Raw genomic sequence first — 19,455 nt, forward strand, 5'->3', positions numbered from 1 at the left:
AGTCTCTGGTCATCTCCTGTACTGTGTCTGCAGTCCATTAGTTCAGAATTTTTTTTTTCCTGTTTTCTGCCTCTAAAACCTAGGTGCATCTTATGGTCAGGTGCGTCTTATACGGCGAAAAATACGGTATGTGTTGTCAGTCCTGGGTATTTTAACCCTTGCTGCAGCACTAGCAGTTAAAAAAAAATGTAAGCGAGCCCCATATTTTATAACTCTGTCCAATCTGACCATACTAGAGTAATAATTAGAGAAGGTTCAGCCGGGCTTTGACATATAACAGAGGGAAGGGAGAGGCTTCTCACCAACTGGGAGAAATATTGATTGACAAAACAGTTTGGCTCCTTTCTATGCCACAACTGTACACACCAGCTCTGCATAAGCTGCCAACCAATAGTAAACAGCCATGTGGCACCACGCTATTGGTTCTTCTGACGTCACTGCACACACGGCAAAGCGCAGATTCAGCATACAACTTAAGGCAACACTGGAAGCGCACCTTTAATTTTCTCCTTATATTTACTATAAACAGCACAAACCGGCCATCGCTATTCTTCTGTCACAACATAACGAACGTTCGCTCTGCCGATTATAACACTGTCATTATCCTAAGTGTCCCCATTTGCACAGAGTCAGTGACCTTATCCTCGCAGGCTGAACAAAAAGCAAAGCAAGAGAACAGTCCATTTTCCCCTTTGCAGATGCTCGGAAAAAAAAAAATGTCCGGCATAATTTCGCAGAATTGTTTTTTTTTTTTTTTGGAGGGGGGGGGGTGGGGGAAGGGGGAGGGGTTGTCGATTGCTCTGCTGCCTCACTGAATGTGCAGTATCAAATCTGAAGAGATTATGTCACATGCATTCCGCAGTTCTGTCTATAAAAATGGTAGTGAATTAAAACCAAACGATCTCTCACGTCCTTGGAAAAAAAAATGTTTCCAAATTAAAAAGGAATGTGTGCTTCAGTTTATTACTTTTGTTCTGCGTCGTTTTTTTTTTTCATTCGGTTTATTGTTTGAATAATGCATTTGCGCCATGAGAGAATGACGACAGCACTGGATGAAATCTGTGGCGGTTGCAGTACAATCCTGGCGGGCTGCTCAGACATCTTCATTTGTTCTTCGTCTCTTCGGGTCCCCTTGTCTCCAGCGGTTTTGTGCTTGTCCTTCCTGAAGAGCAGCTCCGGTGCGTGCGGGAGGCCAGTCTCGGATGCAGAAGGTTACTGCAACACTAGGCCCACCTGCAATGAGACAACAATGTCATGCTATCTGACCACTCACAATAAGGTCTCGTTCACACATGCAAAAATGTTCCAGCGGCTTCCTGGAACTGGATGTGGACAATTGTGGCCAATGAGCCTGTAGAAAGCTATGACATGCTGACAGCAGCCGTCCGCCAGTGTTCAGGTATAATTATGAAGCCTGCCATTACCTGCAGTTAGTGATAGATTGAGAGATCTTGCTCTCAGGACAAATCATCTGTCCCTAATCGCAGGTAATCACTCAATGTGAGATGACATCCGACAACACTCAGCATGTCACTGTTTTGTGCAGGCACAGGGACCACCCTGGAACCAGTTGGCTGTGCAGGGCAGACTGGGGAGTAACCAAACCATCCTGTGCGCTGCACTTACATGTGAATTGATAACTGGAGATGATCTGGAGGAAGGTGGACTGGAAAAGGATCTTCTAGCTAAAGAGTATCACACAGGACCTGTCTGGAAGCTGCCATCTGGACAAGAAGGATTCATTACCCAGAGATCTAGTGACACATTTATTTGAGATATCTACTACAACTGAAGAGCCAGCGATCCAGCATTTGCCAAGATGCTGCTCTTAACCACTTCCAGACCGGACACTTTTACCCCCTTCCTGTCCAGGGCAATTTTCAGCGCTATCACACTTTGAATGACAATTGCGCAGTCATGCAACACTGTACCCAAATGAATTTTTTACCATTTTTTTTGAGACAGATAAAGCTTTATTTTGGTGGTATTTATTCACCGCTGGGATTTTTATTTTTTTGCTATGTAAATGAAAAAGTCCAAAAATTTTGAACTAAAGTGTTTTTTTTATAAAATTTTGCAAATTATTTTTTTACATTTTTATATTATTATTTTTTATTTATTTTTTTTACATACTGTCACCCTAGCAGTACAGTGTCACCATGGTGACACTGTACTACTTGTGGGGGGTGATGAAGATTTTTTTTTTTTTTTTTTACACGGATTGCTTTTACACCCATATAGGATGTAAAAGCAATCATTTCTCTTTCTTTCTGTCTGCATTCCTGCACTCATTGAGAAGTACTGAGTGAGCTGTGATTGGTCACAGCTTGTCACATGGTACAAGGCTGTTGTGAATAGCTTTGTACCATGTGACCTCTGTGATCATCTTGCTAACTACTTTGCATGTGATCACTGATTGGCCAATCAGTGATCACATGATTGGGACCTCGTACAGAGGTCCCGCCCGACGATCGGTGTTTCACTGTGTCCGGGGGACACAGCGGGCACCGGATCGCGGTGCTGCGCGCTCCCAGGGAGCGCGCACAAGCAGGGTGCGGGGAGGCCGTTCATAAACGGCCACCCGACCCTGCACTGCCACCGTCCGGCCGTTTATATGCAACGGCCGGTCGGGAAGTGGTTAAACTAAGACAAGACCCTGGGATTGAAATGTTAGTCCTCTGAACCACCTGGGGACCTCATCTGTCACCGAGGGTGAATGTACCATCTTCAGTGAACATCCCTGCCCCCCAGATAAGTTTGATTACTGGCACTGGCTATCAACTCTCAGTATCACTGGGAAGATCACCCAATCCCCGGCTACACACCTGATTATACCTGAGCGACCAGGGCATGTCCAGGAGCTTATGATACAACACGCTTTTTATTAGCGCTTCCGGTGAGTGCGCATTCTATATGTTTATATATATTCATCCAAATGGAATCAGTATTCTGGGACTATATAGAAGTTTTTTGACGATATCATCAGCTTTAAGAAGTTCATACAATTTTGGACATTCTATATCTTTGTATTTGTCACGACTATATGTTTCTCATAGATATTTGCATTATTTTTATTTTATATGCTCATTTTCTGAGTAACATTTCTCAGTATTATTTGCGTCACAAAACGCATCAATCATACACATGCGTTTGGGAGATGACATTTATTATTCATTTAGCGCTGCACTATTTTTTATTGATTCAGGCACAGGGACAGCAACTGTCTGCATCAACCTGTACATCCAGCTGCAGGAATCTGCAAGGTTCACTTTATGTTATTTGACAAGAATCCAGAAAACCACTCTAGTAGGCACTTTCCTTAAAGACATCAATCAGTGCAAAAAATATACAATTGTAAATAAAAACACCAAACAAGGTGTAACGTGTAGTACTCATATACCAGCTGCTAAGCACTTAATGCAATTCCCATATTGATCAGCAAATATAAATATTTATAGTGCAGTGCTAGCATCAAATCACTATACACCATTTATCTCAAACGTGATATTACAAAAGAATATACCGTATTTTTTGCTCCATAAGACACACTTTCCCCCCAAAAAAAATTGGGGAGAAATGTCTGTGCATCTTATGGAGCGAATATGGAGTGGCATGCCCGGTATTCCCGCTGTCACCACCGCCGTGTTAGAATATCAGGCCAGCCACTTGGCTCTTCTGTGGCAGCGCCAGGCAAGGCCCAAAGTAGTTGCCCTTAAAGTGGAGTTCCAGCTGAAAAAAAAGTCAGCAGCTACAAAAACTGTAGCTGCTGATTTTAAAATAGACACACTTACCTGTCCCTCTGTCCAGCGGTGTCCTCACCATCACTGGTTTCACCGGCCATCTTCTCTCCCTGGCACCGGCATCTTCAGAGTGGGCACCCGGCTGTGACAGCTTGTGGCTTCACAGTCAGGTGCCCACTGCGCATGTGCGAGAAGCGCTGCACTTTGTGAATGGCCCTGTAGTCTTCTGGGATGTGTCACAGAAGACTACAAGGAGGGAGGGAGTGCAACTTCTGCTTCCGATCGCCCCCCCCACTCCCCAAAGGTCTGCAGTCTCTGATCATGTCCTGTACTGTGTCCGCAGTCTGTGGTCATCTCCTGTACTGTGTCCGCAGTCTCTGGTCATCTCCTGTACTGTGTCCGCAGTCTGTGGTCATCTCCTGTACTGTGTCCGCAGTCTGTGGTCATCTCCTGTACTGTGTCCGCAGTCTCTGGTCATCTCCTGTACTGTGTCCGCTGTCTCTGGTCATCTCCTGTACTATGTCTGCAGTCTCTGGTCATCTCCTGTACTGTGTCCGCAGTCTCTGGTCATCTCCTGTACTGTGTCCGCTGTCTCTGGTCATCTCCTGTACTGTGTCCGCAGTCTCTGGTCATCTCCTGTACTGTGTCCGCAGTCTCTGGTCATCTCCTGTACTGTGTCCGCAGTCTATGGTCATGTCCTGTACTGTGTCCGCAGTCTCCGGTCATGTCCTGTACTGTGTCCGCAGTCTCTGGTCATGTCCTGTACTGTGTCCGCAGTCTCTGGTCATCTCCTGTACTGTGTCCGCAGTCTCTGGTCATGTCCTGTACTGTGTCCGCAGTCTCTGGTCATCTCCTGTACTGTGTCCGCAGTCTCTGGTCATCTCCTGTACTGTGTCCGCAGTCTCTGGTCATGTCCTGTACTGTGTCCGCAGTCTCTGGTCATCTCCTGTACTGTGTCCGCAGTCTCTGGTCATCTCATGTACTGTGTCCGCAGTCTCTGGTCATGTCCTGTACTGTGTCCGCAGTCTCTGGTCATCTCCTGTACTGTGTCCGCAGTCTCTGGTCATCTCATGTACTGTGTCCGCAGTCTCCGGTAATCTCCTGTACTATGTCCGCAGTCTCCGGTAATCTCCTGTACTATGTCCGCAGTCTCCGGTCATCTCCTGTACTGTGTCCGCAGTCTATGGTCATCTCCTGTACTGTGTCCGCAGTCTATGGTCATGTCCTGTACTGTGTCGGCAGTCTCTGGTCATCTCCTGTACTGTGTCCGCAGTCTCTGGCCATCTCCTGTACTGTGTCCGCAGTCTCTGGTCATCTCCTGTACTGTGTCCGCAGTCTCTGGTCATCTCCTGTACTGTGTCCGCAGTCTCTGGTCATCTCCTGTACTGTGTCCGCAGTCTCTGGTCATGTCCTGTACTGTGTCCGCAGTCTCTGGTCATCTCCTGTACTGTGTCCGCAGTCTCTGGTCATCTCCTGTACTGTGTCCGCAGTCTCTGGTCATCTCCTGTACTGTGTCCGCAGTCTCTGGTCATCTCCTGTACTGTGTCCGCAGTCTCTGGTCATCTCCTGTACTGTGTCCGCAGTCTCTGGTCATCTCCTGTACTGTGTCCGCAGTCTCTGGTAATCTCCTGTACTGTGTCCGCAGTCTCTGGTAATCTCCTGTACGGTGTCCGCAGTCTCTGGTCATGTCCTGTACTATGTCTGCAGTCTCTGGTCATCACCTGTAGTACATCCGCACTCTCTGGTCATCTCCTGTACTATGTCCGCAGTCTCTGGTCATCTCCTGTACTGTGTCCACAGTCTCTGGTCATTTCCTGTACTATGTCTACAGTCTCTGGTCATCTCCTGTACTATGTCTGCAGTCTCTGGTCATCTCCTGTACTATGTCTACAGTCTCTGGTCATCTCCTGTACTATGTCTACAGTCTCTGGTCATCTCCTGTACTATGTCCGCAGTCTCTGGTCATCTCCTGTACTATGTCCGCAGTCTCTGGTCATCACCTGTAGTACATCCGCAGTCTCTAGTCATCTCCTGTACTGTGTCCGCAGTCTCTGGTCATCTCCTGTACTGTGTCCGCTGTCTCTGGTCATCTCCTGTACTGTGTCCGCAGTCTCTGGTCATCTCCTGTACTGTGTCCGCAGTCTCTGGTCATCTCCTGTACTGTGTCCGCAGTCTATGGTCATGTCCTGTACTGTGTCCGCAGTCTCCGGTCATGTCCTGTACTGTGTCCGCAGTCTCTGGTCATCTCCTGTACTGTGTCCGCAGTCTCCGGTAATCTCCTGTACTATGTCCGCAGTCTCCGGTCATCTCCTGTACTGTGTCCGCAGTCTATGGTCATCTCCTGTACTGTGTCCGCAGTCTATGGTCATGTCCTGTACTGTGTCGGCAGTCTCTGGTCATCTCCTGTACTGTGTCCGCAGTCTCTGGCCATCTCCTGTACTGTGTCCGCAGTCTCTGGTCATCTCCTGTACTGTGTCCGCAGTCTCTGGTCATCTCCTGTACTGTGTCCGCAGTCTCTGGTCATCTCCTGTACTGTGTCCGCAGTCTCTGGTCATGTCCTGTACTGTGTCCGCAGTCTCTGGTCATCTCCTGTACTGTGTCCGCAGTCTCTGGTCATCTCCTGTACTGTGTCCGCAGTCTCTGGTCATCTCCTGTACTGTGTCCGCAGTCTCTGGTCATCTCCTGTACTGTGTCCGCAGTCTCTGGTCATCTCCTGTACTGTGTCCGCAGTCTCTGGTAATCTCCTGTACTGTGTCCGCAGTCTCTGGTAATCTCCTGTACGGTGTCCGCAGTCTCTGGTCATGTCCTGTACTATGTCTGCAGTCTCTGGTCATCACCTGTAGTACATCCGCACTCTCTGGTCATGTCCTGTACTATGTCCGCAGTCTCTGGTCATCTCCTGTACTGTGTCCACAGTCTCTGGTCATTTCCTGTACTATGTCTACAGTCTCTGGTCATCTCCTGTACTATGTCTGCAGTCTCTGGTCATCTCCTGTACTATGTCTACAGTCTCTGGTCATCTCCTGTACTATGTCTACAGTCTCTGGTCATCTCCTGTACTATGTCCGCAGTCTCTGGTCATCTCCTGTACTATGTCCGCAGTCTCTGGTCATCACCTGTAGTACATCCGCAGTCTCTAGTCATCTCTTGTACTATGTCCGCAGTCTGTGGTAATCTCCTGTACTGTGTCTGCACTCTCTGGTCATCTCCTGTACTGTGTCCGCAGTCTATGGTCATCTCCTGTACTATGTCCGCAGTCTCTGCTCATCTCCTGTACTATGTGTGCAGTCTCTGCTCATCTCCTGTACTATGTGTGCAGTCTCTGGTCATCTCCTTAGTACATCCGCAGTCTCTGGTCATTTTCTGTACTATGTCTGCAGTCCATTGGTTCAGAATATTTTTTTTCTTGTTTTCCTCCTCTAAAACCTAGGCGCGTCTTATGGTCAGGTGTGTCTTATGGAGCGAAAAACAACAAAAAACTCCTCCACAATTAACTATAATGTAATGTCCATTGCCTTTAAATATATGCCACCTTCTGTGCTCATATTCAGTGGTGCTGCATGCATTTCACCATCCTTTATTTACCTCACAGTAATGTTCTGTCATACGGCATTTTTGTCCCTTAGATGGACCATGTTAAAGTGGTTCTAAAGGCTTAAGGTTTTTCACCTTCATGTATTCTATGCATGAAGGTGATAAACCTTCTGTGTGCAGTGCACTCCCCCGCCCAATCCTTACCTGAGCCCCCGCCGATCCAGCAATGTTCACAACAGCCTCTGCTGTCTGGGGACCCTTCCCCTTCATTGGCTGAGACAGCAACAGGAGCCTATTGGCTTCCACTACTGTCAATACCAGCCAGTGAGCCAATGAGGTGAGGGCGAGGCTGAGCCACGGCGCTATGTGTCTTGAGGATGCATAGAACAGCGGCCCAGGGATGAGCACACATTGTTGCCCCCAGGGTGAGCGGCATTTCCTGGGGGAACTACTCGAGGGGGAGGAGCCAGGAGCGCTGGTGGGGACCAAAAAGGAGGAGGACTGGGGCTGCTCTGTGCAAAACCACTGCACAGCCCAGGTAACTATGACATGTTTGTTATTTAAAAAAAAAAAAAAGACGAAGCTTTAGTGTCAATTTAAATTCTTGGGTACAGCCGATGTTAGTCTCCTCAACTTAACAATCATTAATTCCGCTCCACACCAATGAAAAAGGTTTGCACATACAAACAAAATACATCCCCAACTCACTTCCTGTATTCTCGCTGATGTCACCTGTCTTTACCTTGTAGTTATGGGATACCTGCATTTGCTAAGCTATGCTGTATAAAATCCACTTATTTTGGTTTGCCTTGTCCTTGGATTTTAAATAAAAAAAAATTACGCACAAAAAAAAAAAAAAAAAAAAGAAACAAACCAAAAAAAAACACAAATACAAGAAAAGGGCACACCAAAGTAAATAGATGTTCTACAGCATAGCTTGGCAAATGCAGTTATTCTATAACTACAAGGTAATGACAGGTGACGTCAGCGTGTGTACAGGAGGTGAGGTCGGGGTGTATTTTGTGGAATCCCGAGCTTCTTTGTAGAAGTGAACCTGCTACTTTTAATTGGTGTGGTGCGGAGTTGGTGATGATTAAGTAGAGGAGACTTGTACCCAAGAATTTAACATAGTCCATCTAAAGGACAAAAGTGCAGTATGAGCAGTATGACCCAACTTTACTGTGAGATCAATAAAGGAAGGTGAGAGCACATCTGCTGGAGGTTTTTTGCATGAAGCACCGCTGAAAAAGAGCATGGAAGGTGACATATATTTAACCTCCTGGCGGTATGATTATTTCAGATTTTTGGTGCTGAAAGCAGTACCATTATTTTGCATGGAAATATGTAGTTTTTTTATTGTAGGCTGTCATTTTTAGGAATAACTCACTGAAATCTGTCCGAACAAGAGTCTAGTAAACATCCCGGGTATGATAAAATTTGAAACACAAAATCATAAATTATAATTTAATAAATAATCATAAAAAATAATAATATAATAATATTACATTTAATTCAATAATATAATCAAACCAAAAACACTGAAATTTGAAATATAGCGCCAAGTTCGCACATCGCTGAGCAAAGTCGCAAAATTGTTTTCAGTGTCTGATGACGAATTTCTCCACGAATCATTATCACTCAATTCTGCAAGTGGTTCTGATTTACTATTGCTGTTCTCTAGCTGATCTAAACCCGCTTTTGACCTAAAGGGGCACTTTTTGGACGCCATGGACTTTTCTAAGTTTCCATTTAGAAAGAAGATTCAAAATGCAGGCAGGGCACAGGACAGAGCACTCGGGACAAAATGTATGTGAAATGGGTTGAAACAGCAATGTTTTACTATGTAAAATCGTTTTGAAAAAAATGACATTTTTTTTAAATTTTCAAATTTCCCACCGCCGGCGGCGCCCGTACATCCCGATGCCGGATGCCGGCATCAGCCGAAGGAGATGGCCGGGGACGCTGCAGGGGACACATCGCGGAAGCGAAGGACAAGGTAAGTGCTGCAGGGACCCCCTGAGCAGCGCCGCATGGTAAGCCCGAGTGTAGCTCGGGGTTACCGCTCTTGGTACTGACATTTTACCCCGAGCTACACTCGGGAATACCGCTAAGGAGGTTAAGGGCAAAGGATATTACATTATAATTGTGGATGACTTTTTGTTTTTACTTATATTTGTTTGTAATATCACGTTTGAGATATATAGTGTATAGTGATTTGATGCTAGCACTGCACTATATATTTTATATTTGCTTATCTTGATTCTTGCCAAAGCCGGAACATTTTTGCAGTGTGAATGTGGCCTAATGGATTGTTAAACAAGAGTTTCTGACATCCTAAGATGGCTAAAATCTATTAAAATGTGAGTTTTGAAGATTAATGCAGACTTATAGCTTAAAGGGAAAGTATATCTATACCCAAGGACAGAAATATATATTGCAACTTTGCCACTCCTTAGATTAATCCTCAGAGTAAGTATTTTAAAGAGAAGTATTGGGTTTTGAAAAATGCAAACCCACATACACAACTAGGTAAATGCAGCACCGATCCAATGTTGCATCTGTCCCTTGCCGCCTCTAAGACCGAGAATTGAGCGATCACACGATAGTTGAACACTTGGTTCTTGGTCTTCAGTGAGCAGAGAATTGTGACCGTCAGTCACTGGCTCTCTGCTCTGCCCCTCCAGCGCTCACTGGAGCACCAGTCTGTGCTGGGGACGGAAGCGGCTAAGCTGGTCAGGCATCTGGGTGGATCCCAACAATAAAGTCGGGATCCCTCCAGAGTAAAGCCCACTGTCAGCTGAATTTGGGTCACAGGAGTGCAGAATGAAGTACACTCCTGCGACCCACAGGATATGTAGGGCCAAAAGAGCTTTGTCCAACTACAGCAAGATTGAACAGCTTTAAATTAAGTACTGTACAGGTGCACTCTAAGGGAGGTTTACTTTACAGCTCAACTCCAGTCAAAAATGAAATTTGAATAGCGCATTGTGCATCAGTTACCTTACTCATCAGTCCTAATTGCAAACACCTCTTCCTAAGCCATCCTGCAGTGTAATGGATCAAAGTCCCGGTTTCCTCTATGAGCAAAAGCTAATATCCTGTCCCGAGGACAGAGCATTTTTCCCTGCTTGTTATCTTCTTGGACGCTGGTCCCCTCACTGCCCCCATTATTTCTCTTAGAGAGAAAAAACAGGTGGTGCACACACCTAGTGCATTATCCAAGGTTTATTGTAGGAGTGAAATAATAAAAACATACTCACAGACGAAGCATGTATCTAAAAAGCATAGAAAAATGACAATGGCCACAACGGCAGGCAAGGTGTTCTCACTGTCAGTGCGGTCAAATACTGACGCGTTTCGGGGATGAATCCCTTTCCTCAGAGCTGATGACCAACCTCTGATGCTGATGTATGATGAATGGAAAGTAAGAGCCTCACTGTTGATGCCTCATTATTTCTCTTGCCTCTGGAGCCTATGAGAGAGGACCTGGCTGCTGAAAGTGTCACCTCCACCAATAGGTGACGTCTACACCAAAATAAGGACCCCAGGAAGTAAAGAGGAAGAGAGAAGGATCTTCTCATGACCGTGGCTTTAGGTACGTAAAATGAGCATTTGGATAGTTTTTTTTTTTTTCATAGCAGCTGTTCCTTAGAAGGGGGTGGAAGAGAGAAGTGGTGGGGGACTTGCTAATATCCTGGAGTTTGGCTTTAAGTAAAAGACAACTTAGGTACTCAGATAAAACTGCATTTGGCAAGAAGATTATCCAATAATGCACTCAAATTTGCATCTAAAGATTTCTTTTGTGGCCACTACAATATGGCAGAGCTACAGAAAAGGGTTCAGCTGGACTCCAGCACGTGCATGGAATCTTGGTAGAAATGAAATTTGTTTTACAGACACTTGCTTTACTTTACAGCTGTGCAGATGAGAGTAAGGTGCACCCCATCCATGTGTCTGTAGGTCTACAAGTTTCATACATGAGCCTTTGTGTGGCTAATGAAATGGAGCATGAAACAAACACTGAAGACAATCCTGAGCCCTTGAAATGCACAAGAAAACAAAAGTTTGCCCTAGAAAGTCAGGATTTATTCCAGCAAAGCCTGCTCACCTTTTCAGATTCCGTAGCTGGGCATCTCCAGTTGAACAGATAATATTGTAAGTTGCCATCCCCTATGCCAAACTTCAGCTTTTCCAAGAAAGTTTTGTTTTCCATCAAGTCCAGAGCATTAAACACATCGAATCCTTTCTGCAGAACATTCAAGATTGGGAATGGAATTAGTTTGTTTAAATCTGAAGTTTAATCTGCTTACATGTTGCCTTCCCTTGTTCCTAAAAATTACATTTTTAAATGAAACTTTTCTGTTTTCATTACATAGCTCATTTTACAGCTTTTTATAGCTTCAAATGGGCTGTTCTCACAGTAATTTAGCACTTTTTCAGCATTTGAGCCATTTTGTATCAGTTTTTTAAATCCAGCAGAGCAGCGAGTCTGCAAATTTACCATAAAAATGTGTGTAAAAGTCAGTTCACAATGATTGTCACTCGGGTTATTATACGGATTCATGACAAACAGGCTTTTAGAACTTAAAGATCAATTCCAGGTATGGAGATTTTTCCATAGTTATCTTGATCCAGCTTAGACCAATTCAAGTATGTAGGGGCCATACCTGTGGGATCCCAGCTGTGGGAGCTGTAAATCACTGTAATAGGCACCTCTTCTACAGCAATTCTTGCTACGGTCCAGGTTCTGTGCCGAGCAGCTGAACGTCCGCTTAACACAGGAGATCACCCACTTCGCATGGGCGTCATTCAGAAGACACTTTCTATTTTCTCCATGAACACAAATGAGTTGACTTACTGAAGGCAAATAGACTGTGACCTTTCCAGTGCAGTTGCTCCAGAGCTTAGCAAATGAGGTGAAGCTTCACTTTACAAAGAATACCCAATCACATGCAAGGAAAATTAAAAAAAACTGCATTTTTTTTTTTACACATGATTGGATGATGGAAGCTCTGGAGCAACTGCACTTTTAAAGTGCACAGTCTATTTGCCTTTTAGTAAATCAAGCCCAAAGTGTTCTCTGATTGGACGAGATGAAATATTGTAAAGTCACCAACCCACCTCTTCACCTTTTTCAATCAGAACATGCTTTGCATTCATTTAGAAAATGCAAAGGGTGCCCTGAACGGTGCCCATGCTGAGCAAGCAACCTAGTGCCTTACAAAGCAGCAGGGTAGCCACTCTGCATGGGACCCAGAAGCGAATGGAGATCACTGGAGTAGCAGTGCCTACTACAGTGATTTCTAGTTTGTGGACACCTGAACATCACCCTCAGGTACTGATGTTGGAAGAACTGACCAGTCTCAAAATAAACACTCACTTACACTTTCTTCAACTTCAACACACATTAACGTGCCTACTGCTTCAATATGCTTTTTTGCGGTGTTCGTGATGCTTCGGTCATGCGTCTGTGATGCTTTTTAGAAGTTTTAATGAAACTTGGCAGATGCCGTGTGTGTTCTGATTTTCTGTGTTTTTAAGGGGCCCAGCAGAACCCCGGCTTAGTAGTACCCCCATTCAGCAGATCCTGAGCTCCTTAGTACCCCCATTGAGCATTGGTACCATTGTTCAGCAGATCCCTGGCTGCGTAGTAACCCCCCGCTCTGCTGATCTCTGGGCTCAGTAGCAACCCCTATCTCTGCTGATTTCACCCCCCACCCAAGTAGTAACTCACTGCATCTGCTGATCTCCCACTCAGGGGTAACCCCTAGCCCTGCTCATCCCCCGCTCAGGAGTGACCCCCAGCTCTGCTGATCCCCTGCCTGTAGTAACCCCCAGCTCTGCTGATCCCCCACTCAGTAGTATCCCCAGCTCTGCTGATCCCCCAATAAGTAGTAGCCCCAAGCTCTGCTGATCCTCTGGTTTGCTGATCTTCCTCTGCCTCTGGTACCCATTCAGCTCCTGCTATATTGCTCCTATGCTGCGCACCACATGTGACATTGCTAGTTTCTCCTGACCTGGTCTGTTAGCTCTGCTGATCCTTCACAGCTCATTCCTCTCTCTCTGGTTCTCACTTATCTTCCTCTATAGCAATCCCATGTTGGACACCATTTGTGCCGTCTGCTATTTGCTCCACTCCTGTCTGGAACAGCTCATCTTCCTGCTGCTGCAAGCTGCACACCAGATGTGATGCCTGCACCAGACACTTCCAGAATATATACATGAACCTGAGGTGACTGCTGATGACATCTCTCTGGTTCGCTTGCTGGTGTCCCAGCTAATCCTGGGATATCTCCTACCTGCAATACCTTCAAAAACAAAGCAAAGCTAAAGCTGAATAAAAGCTTCTCAAAAGCTGCAGGTGCTGTAAGGTAGCTTTGTCATAAGACTTCTATGGAGGCTTTGAAGACGCTTTGAAGCATCATGAAAGTGGCATGGGGTATAATTTTTGGAGCAAAGCAAACATTTGAACTTAACTGTAAGCTAACCATTTTATTCAGTGACAGGTGCTTTGATTGGCATTCAGGGCGCTTTGATGCCCAATGCCACATTTTGAAGTGTAAATGAGCCCTAATTCACCCCAAACATTTTCAAATAGGAATGAGGTGTGGGCTCTGTGCAGATCCCTGAAGAGCCATTTCTACAATGGCTTGTGTACATGGGTGTTGGGGTTTTTAAGATGTTTGTGAGGATTGTGGTCGCAGTGATAGAGTTTTGGTTCTTATGGGACCAGCTACGTTGGTATTGCTGAATGTCCTATAAATTCCATGGTTTTGTTACCATGTGTACTTGTACTAGTCCCCCACTGTAAATGTGGTATACCAGAGTTGGCATGTCAAACACACAGACAGAACATGGTTTGTATTCCATAGCAGTGTAAGAAGTGTTAGACAAAGATGTGTTACCTCTCACAGTGTATACTAAGCACCCTCACTCATCCACAGGGTGATAATTACTTACTAATTTGGCGATAATGAGTGCATCATTCATGAGGTCCAGCAGTGCTGTCTCTGTGTGGACATTGTAGAAGGAATAAGCTGCTTTCAGTGTTTTATGCAGCGGGTGATGCATCACTGTGGAGGGTAATGTGTAAAAACTCAGGAAGTCTGTTAATACACCATTTGAACTCTGAAGAGAAAAAACAAAGCAAAGGTATTACATACATACAAAGGATTTACCACACTGTAATACACAAAGCAGAGGTGTTACATACATACAAAGGCTTTACCAAGCTGTAATACACATTAAAATAGTTCTAAAGCTAAATTTTTTTTTTAACTTAATGCATTCCCTGCATTAAGACAAAGAACATGTTGCCACTTGCTGTGCCCCACAGCCCTTAAACACTCATCTCAGCCCTGTATCAATCCAGTGCTGTGCCTGGCTGCAGTTCTATTCCCCTCTCTCTCTCTCTTCACACAGGAAGTTTGTACAGAACAGGGAGCAATTGGCTCCTGCTGCTGTCAATCAAACCCTGTGATCAGGGCGTAGTCGAGCCGGGCTGTGTGCGCCTTGGGAGTGAGCCCACATGTCTGCCCTGATAGCAAACCATTTGCTTGCTAATGGCTTGCTATCAGAGAGACTGGCAGGCTCACTCCTGATCCAGGTTTTGTGTGCCTATAAACACACACAGCCCGGCTTGGCCCCACAGCTTCTGCACTCTGGTCACAGGAATTGATTGAAAGCAGCAGGAGCCAATGATCACCATGGCCACAGGACAGCAGGAGTGGAAAGCACCAGCCAGGGACCCCAGAAAAGGAGGTCCTATTGCACAGAGCAGGTGAGAATAACATGTTTGCTATTCCTGCACTGTTTTGTTAGGGTCCTGCACTGCACTATCCTCTCTGCTAATCAAGTGCATGCTAATCCTTAAACTGAAAGCTACAGTGCATCTCTAGGCAAAACATTTTAGTTGTGGAAAGCGTAGGGAAGGGTTAGACTCTCTGTTGAGTTTTTATTGCTGTCTGTGTCCTCTGTAGGGAGATTCACCCTCTATATTTGTTTTGGTGACCATTTTCATAAGAGAAAGACTGAGGGAATTTCTTAGCATTGTCCTTAGAACCACAGGTGAGGAAAAATCTTCCAACTGGGACATCGGTTGTGTGGACAGCTAAGAAAATAATTCCTTTAATTTTCCTCTAACTTCCTGTTGAGTTTCTGGGCCAGTAAATGGAAATTTCCCCAATGGTACACAGACAGCAAAAAAAATACTTTGTAAGGGTTTTTAATCCTTCCTTACTGTATCCAAACCTAAAGAAAAAAGTTTTGCCTTTGGAAACACTTTAACCACTAGCCTACCGGGCACTTCTACCCCCTTCCTGTCCAGGCCAATTTTCAGCTTTCAGCGCTGTTACACTTTGAATGAAAATTGCACAGTCATGTAACACTGTACCCATATGAAATGTTTATAATTTTTTTCACACAAATAGAGCTTTCTTTTGGTGATATTTAATCGCCACTGGGGGTTTTATTTTTTGCACTATAAATGAAAACATTAACGAAAAATTTGAAAAAAAAATAAGTTTTCTTTTCTCCCATTATAAAGTTTTGCAAAACAGGTAACTTGTCTTCTTCACTGATGCGCGTTGATGAGGCTGCAATTATAAGCAGCACTGATGGGCACTGAAAGGCAGCACTGATGAGGCAGCACTGATAGGTAGCCCTGATGAGGTAGCACTGGTGGGCATTGATGAGGAGGCACTGATATGCAGTGAGCACTGACTGATCACACCGACCGGCGGCACTGCTAGGCGACACTGCTGGGCAGCACTGATGGACGACACTGCTGGGCACCGATGGGTGGCACTGCTAGGTGGCACTGCTGGGCACAAATGGGTGACACTGAAAATCAATGCCCTGATTATCAGTGCAGATCTCCCGTCACGTCTGCCAGTTATCGGCAGTACTTTCTTCACGATGTGACAGTGTGAAGAAAGTGCAGCTGATAACTGGCACCTATATTTACATTGTGATCTGCTGTGTCATTGGATTGCCTCTGTGATTGGCCTTTTACCTTATCATGTGATCAGCTGTGTCCGTAAGACACAGTGATCACTGACAGAGCACAGGGGGGCAGGTTCTGGGAGGATGTCCATGGACGCCCTCCCAGAACTAGACAACTGCGCTGTAGCCGTATTTCGGCTATAGCACAGTTGGGAAGCAGTTAAATGTTATCTTCAGACAAGCAATGTAACCCACCTCAAACATTTCTCCTGACATTACAGCAAATATCATTTTTTTAAAAAACCCTCCTCGTCTCCCTTTTCCAGCTGCAGCAATATGCACATCCAGTGATGTCATCACTTTCTGCCTCCCAGATCCCATTTTCCTGCATTTAGATGTTCCGGTCTTAAACCAGGTTTAGCAGCATTCACCCGAATTCAGAGTGTCTGATTAGATCCTGAACTCTCAGAATATAATTCCTCAGCCACACTGAACGCACCTAAATGCACAGTGTGAATAGCACAATGAAAAATCTTTACATACAATTCTATGTATTTAGAAATGTCCTCTAAAAGCAAATAAATGCAGGTTTGACAGTGCAGTGCAATAGCAGCTGCTGGGGGAGGAATCATCAGGACCTTTGGGTGAACCTGTGCGTGGCTGAACATGCAATGATCAGTGAACTTAGACTGCATCATCACATTTACAGCACTGTCACACATGAATGAGAGCACAGAATTGTATTTATCTTCTTAATGCACAATGAGTAGGGGGACCCTCACAAGGCAGGATATGTTAGAATGCAGACACTCATATGACGAGGACTACAGAGAGAGGATTCTTGACGCCCATGAAGAGACTGGATGACATTGGACGTCATCCAGCTCAGACATGATGAGGCTCTCATAGGCTGAATGGAGACTGAGAGATGACAGTGCAGCATACCAGCAGAGGATCAGCACTTCTGATCAGCAGCTGCACTGCCCCTCAGGAAACATAAATAATCTAAGTATAGGTAAACTGACAATGCTGATGTTAGCTATACAACATCCTACACCTTTTCCGCTAAGCACATTCATCTTGAGATGGTTCCTCATTTTCTCTTTGTTTTAACCTAATGATCTTGCCCAATTTAAGCACCCTAGATTATTTTTGGGAGAGGGCTGACAATGCTGCAAGACAGCTGCTGAAATTCCAGTTGCACTGTCTCCTTCTAACACCAATGCACACACACAGGCACTGTCACCCTGTAGGGGGTGTGGACAGCTCTGGGATTTCCAAACAGTGTTTCATCAATGTTGGAGGAAACCGGTAGTGGTATTTCAAAATACTTAAAGTGTTACCAAACCCACAACTGTAAAATCAGTCTGTATATGCAGTAAAGCATGATTGTTATACTTATTGTGGAACCTAAGGGGTTAATCCTCTGCATTGTGTAAAAAGGTTGTTTGATCCTGTCTTCTCCGATCCTCCCCTTCTTCCACAGTCTCCAATCCATCTGCTATAGTACAGAGCCCTAGGAGACATTTTGCTCATGCTCAGTTTGGTGTGTATTGCTAGAGAGGTTTTTTTTGGGAGGGTACAAATGATCAGCACAGGGCCAATCTGTGCTGTCCAGAGGGTCAGGGGTTATGCAGCCTCACAGGACAGCCAGAGGAGAATGAAAACTCCTCCTACAAGATTAACCAGTGCTTAGCCGGACACTGATAGAAGTCACAAGACTGCTATATACTGCTGATGAGAAAAGGCATTTAGCAGTTTATATTTACTAAAATAATTGCATTTCCATGTTCTGTGTACTGTGCAAGATTGGATATAACGAATGCAGGGTCCTGGGTTTAGTAACACTTTAGGCTCTCCTACTATTCTCTGATTTTGCATTCAACCAAGACTGTTAACATTGCTTTATATTACAGGTTCATCCAGGTAAGATATAAAAGACACATATTAATGCAGTCCTGTATTAATACATATTTAAATATATTTTGGAAGCAGTGCAAATGCCTAAATTTTGATTCTGTATCAAGCTCTTGCTCTCTCACCTTAGTGCTCAGACTGGGGGAGAGCAGAGGAAAAACAAGAAGCCAATTCATTGTGCTTCACTGCAAGGAGCATGCTGATGGAAGGAGAAAGCAGAGTAGCAGAGAGAGGATTTTATTAGTCTGCTGCTTCTCTTTTCACTGTCCAGTCACAGGCTGAGGGAGGGACAAGACCTGTAAGTGTTGCTTGACTGCAGCTTAAGAAATCACATTTCCTGACCTGCCAGAACGTCCTGCTGTTTGGCAGAGCTGTGTACATCTCAGGACTGAATCAACAGGAATAAAAAAATAATTCAGCAGGTAAAACAGCTCCCTTGTATGTATTATCTGTGTATTTTAGCTGTTTTCTTGGGAGTTCAACTTTAAATGTACTAACATGCGAGCACTACTTTCTAATGACTTTTTACAGTTTCCCTCTTAATATATGTTTATCTTAATAAAAATCAGAGTTTAACAATCACCTCTACAACATAGGTATCTATAATATTATCCTGAGGGAGAAACCAGTGTAACACCTCCTCTTCATCCATCACAGGAGCCAGATTAAACTGACTTAGATAGTGATTCAATAAGTGCTGGACCATGGCGACGTCTTTCCTCTCCATCGGCCGTAACCCGGCGGTCTTTGTTGCCTGATAAGAAGGGAGGAGGGAAAATAAAGAGGTGAAAGGAGTGCAGTGCAATCAGCAGGATGTCGTACATTCATTCTAGTACAAGCTCTGGAGGATACTATAATTAGAGCAGCATGCGGTAATTAATGGCTTGCAGTACTGTTGTCTGGCAGCTCAGATCAGCTATCAAAAATCTATTGGCAAAGCTCATTGTGTTTACAAAGACACTAGATGCATAACCCCGACCTCATAGGAACTATGACTAGACTTGCACAGTGTGGCTGTGTAAATACAGATTTTTTCTACAAGCTAGCGAGCAGATGAGGATTAAAGAGAATAGCTAGCTAAAATCATTGGTTTCTACTTATTGGTAAAAAAATAAAACTGTATTCAAGAACTGCTGCAGACCTCCAGGCAAATAGAGAAAACATCCTTTAAGGCTAGATTCACACCTACATTCATTTCAATGAGTTTTCCTACACGCTGCACCGAACCACATGGTTAACAATTGCACCGCTGTGCGTCTGCTAAAGGGCAGCGTGTTCTGCTGCGTGTCAGGAAAGCAAATGATTTTGCTCACATTCCCAA

At 44.8% G+C, this 19,455-nt stretch overlaps 1 protein-coding gene across 1 annotated transcript in view; it reads right to left on the bottom strand.

Annotated features, from left to right (window-relative positions):
- Positions 1-473: 473 nt before the first annotated feature.
- The window catches only part of NMT2 (N-myristoyltransferase 2), a 98,439-nt gene continuing 79,457 nt past the window's right edge, over positions 474-19,455 (bottom strand). The window contains exons 9-12 of the mRNA XM_089666308.1: positions 18,718-18,888; positions 14,235-14,402; positions 11,383-11,520; positions 474-1,233 (exon numbers count right to left, since the gene is read on the bottom strand). Coding sequence (XP_089522434.1) covers positions 1,213-1,233; positions 11,383-11,520; positions 14,235-14,402; positions 18,718-18,888 — 498 coding nt within the window. The 3' untranslated portion in view covers positions 474-1,212. The remainder of the gene's footprint in view (positions 1,234-11,382; positions 11,521-14,234; positions 14,403-18,717; positions 18,889-19,455) is intronic.

Source organism: Staurois parvus, unplaced genomic scaffold (assembly GCF_062004578.1).
Source record: "Staurois parvus isolate SC_StPar_1 unplaced genomic scaffold, SC_StPar_1.0 ptg000051l, whole genome shotgun sequence".
NCBI classification, from domain to species: domain Eukaryota; kingdom Metazoa; phylum Chordata; class Amphibia; order Anura; family Ranidae; genus Staurois; species Staurois parvus.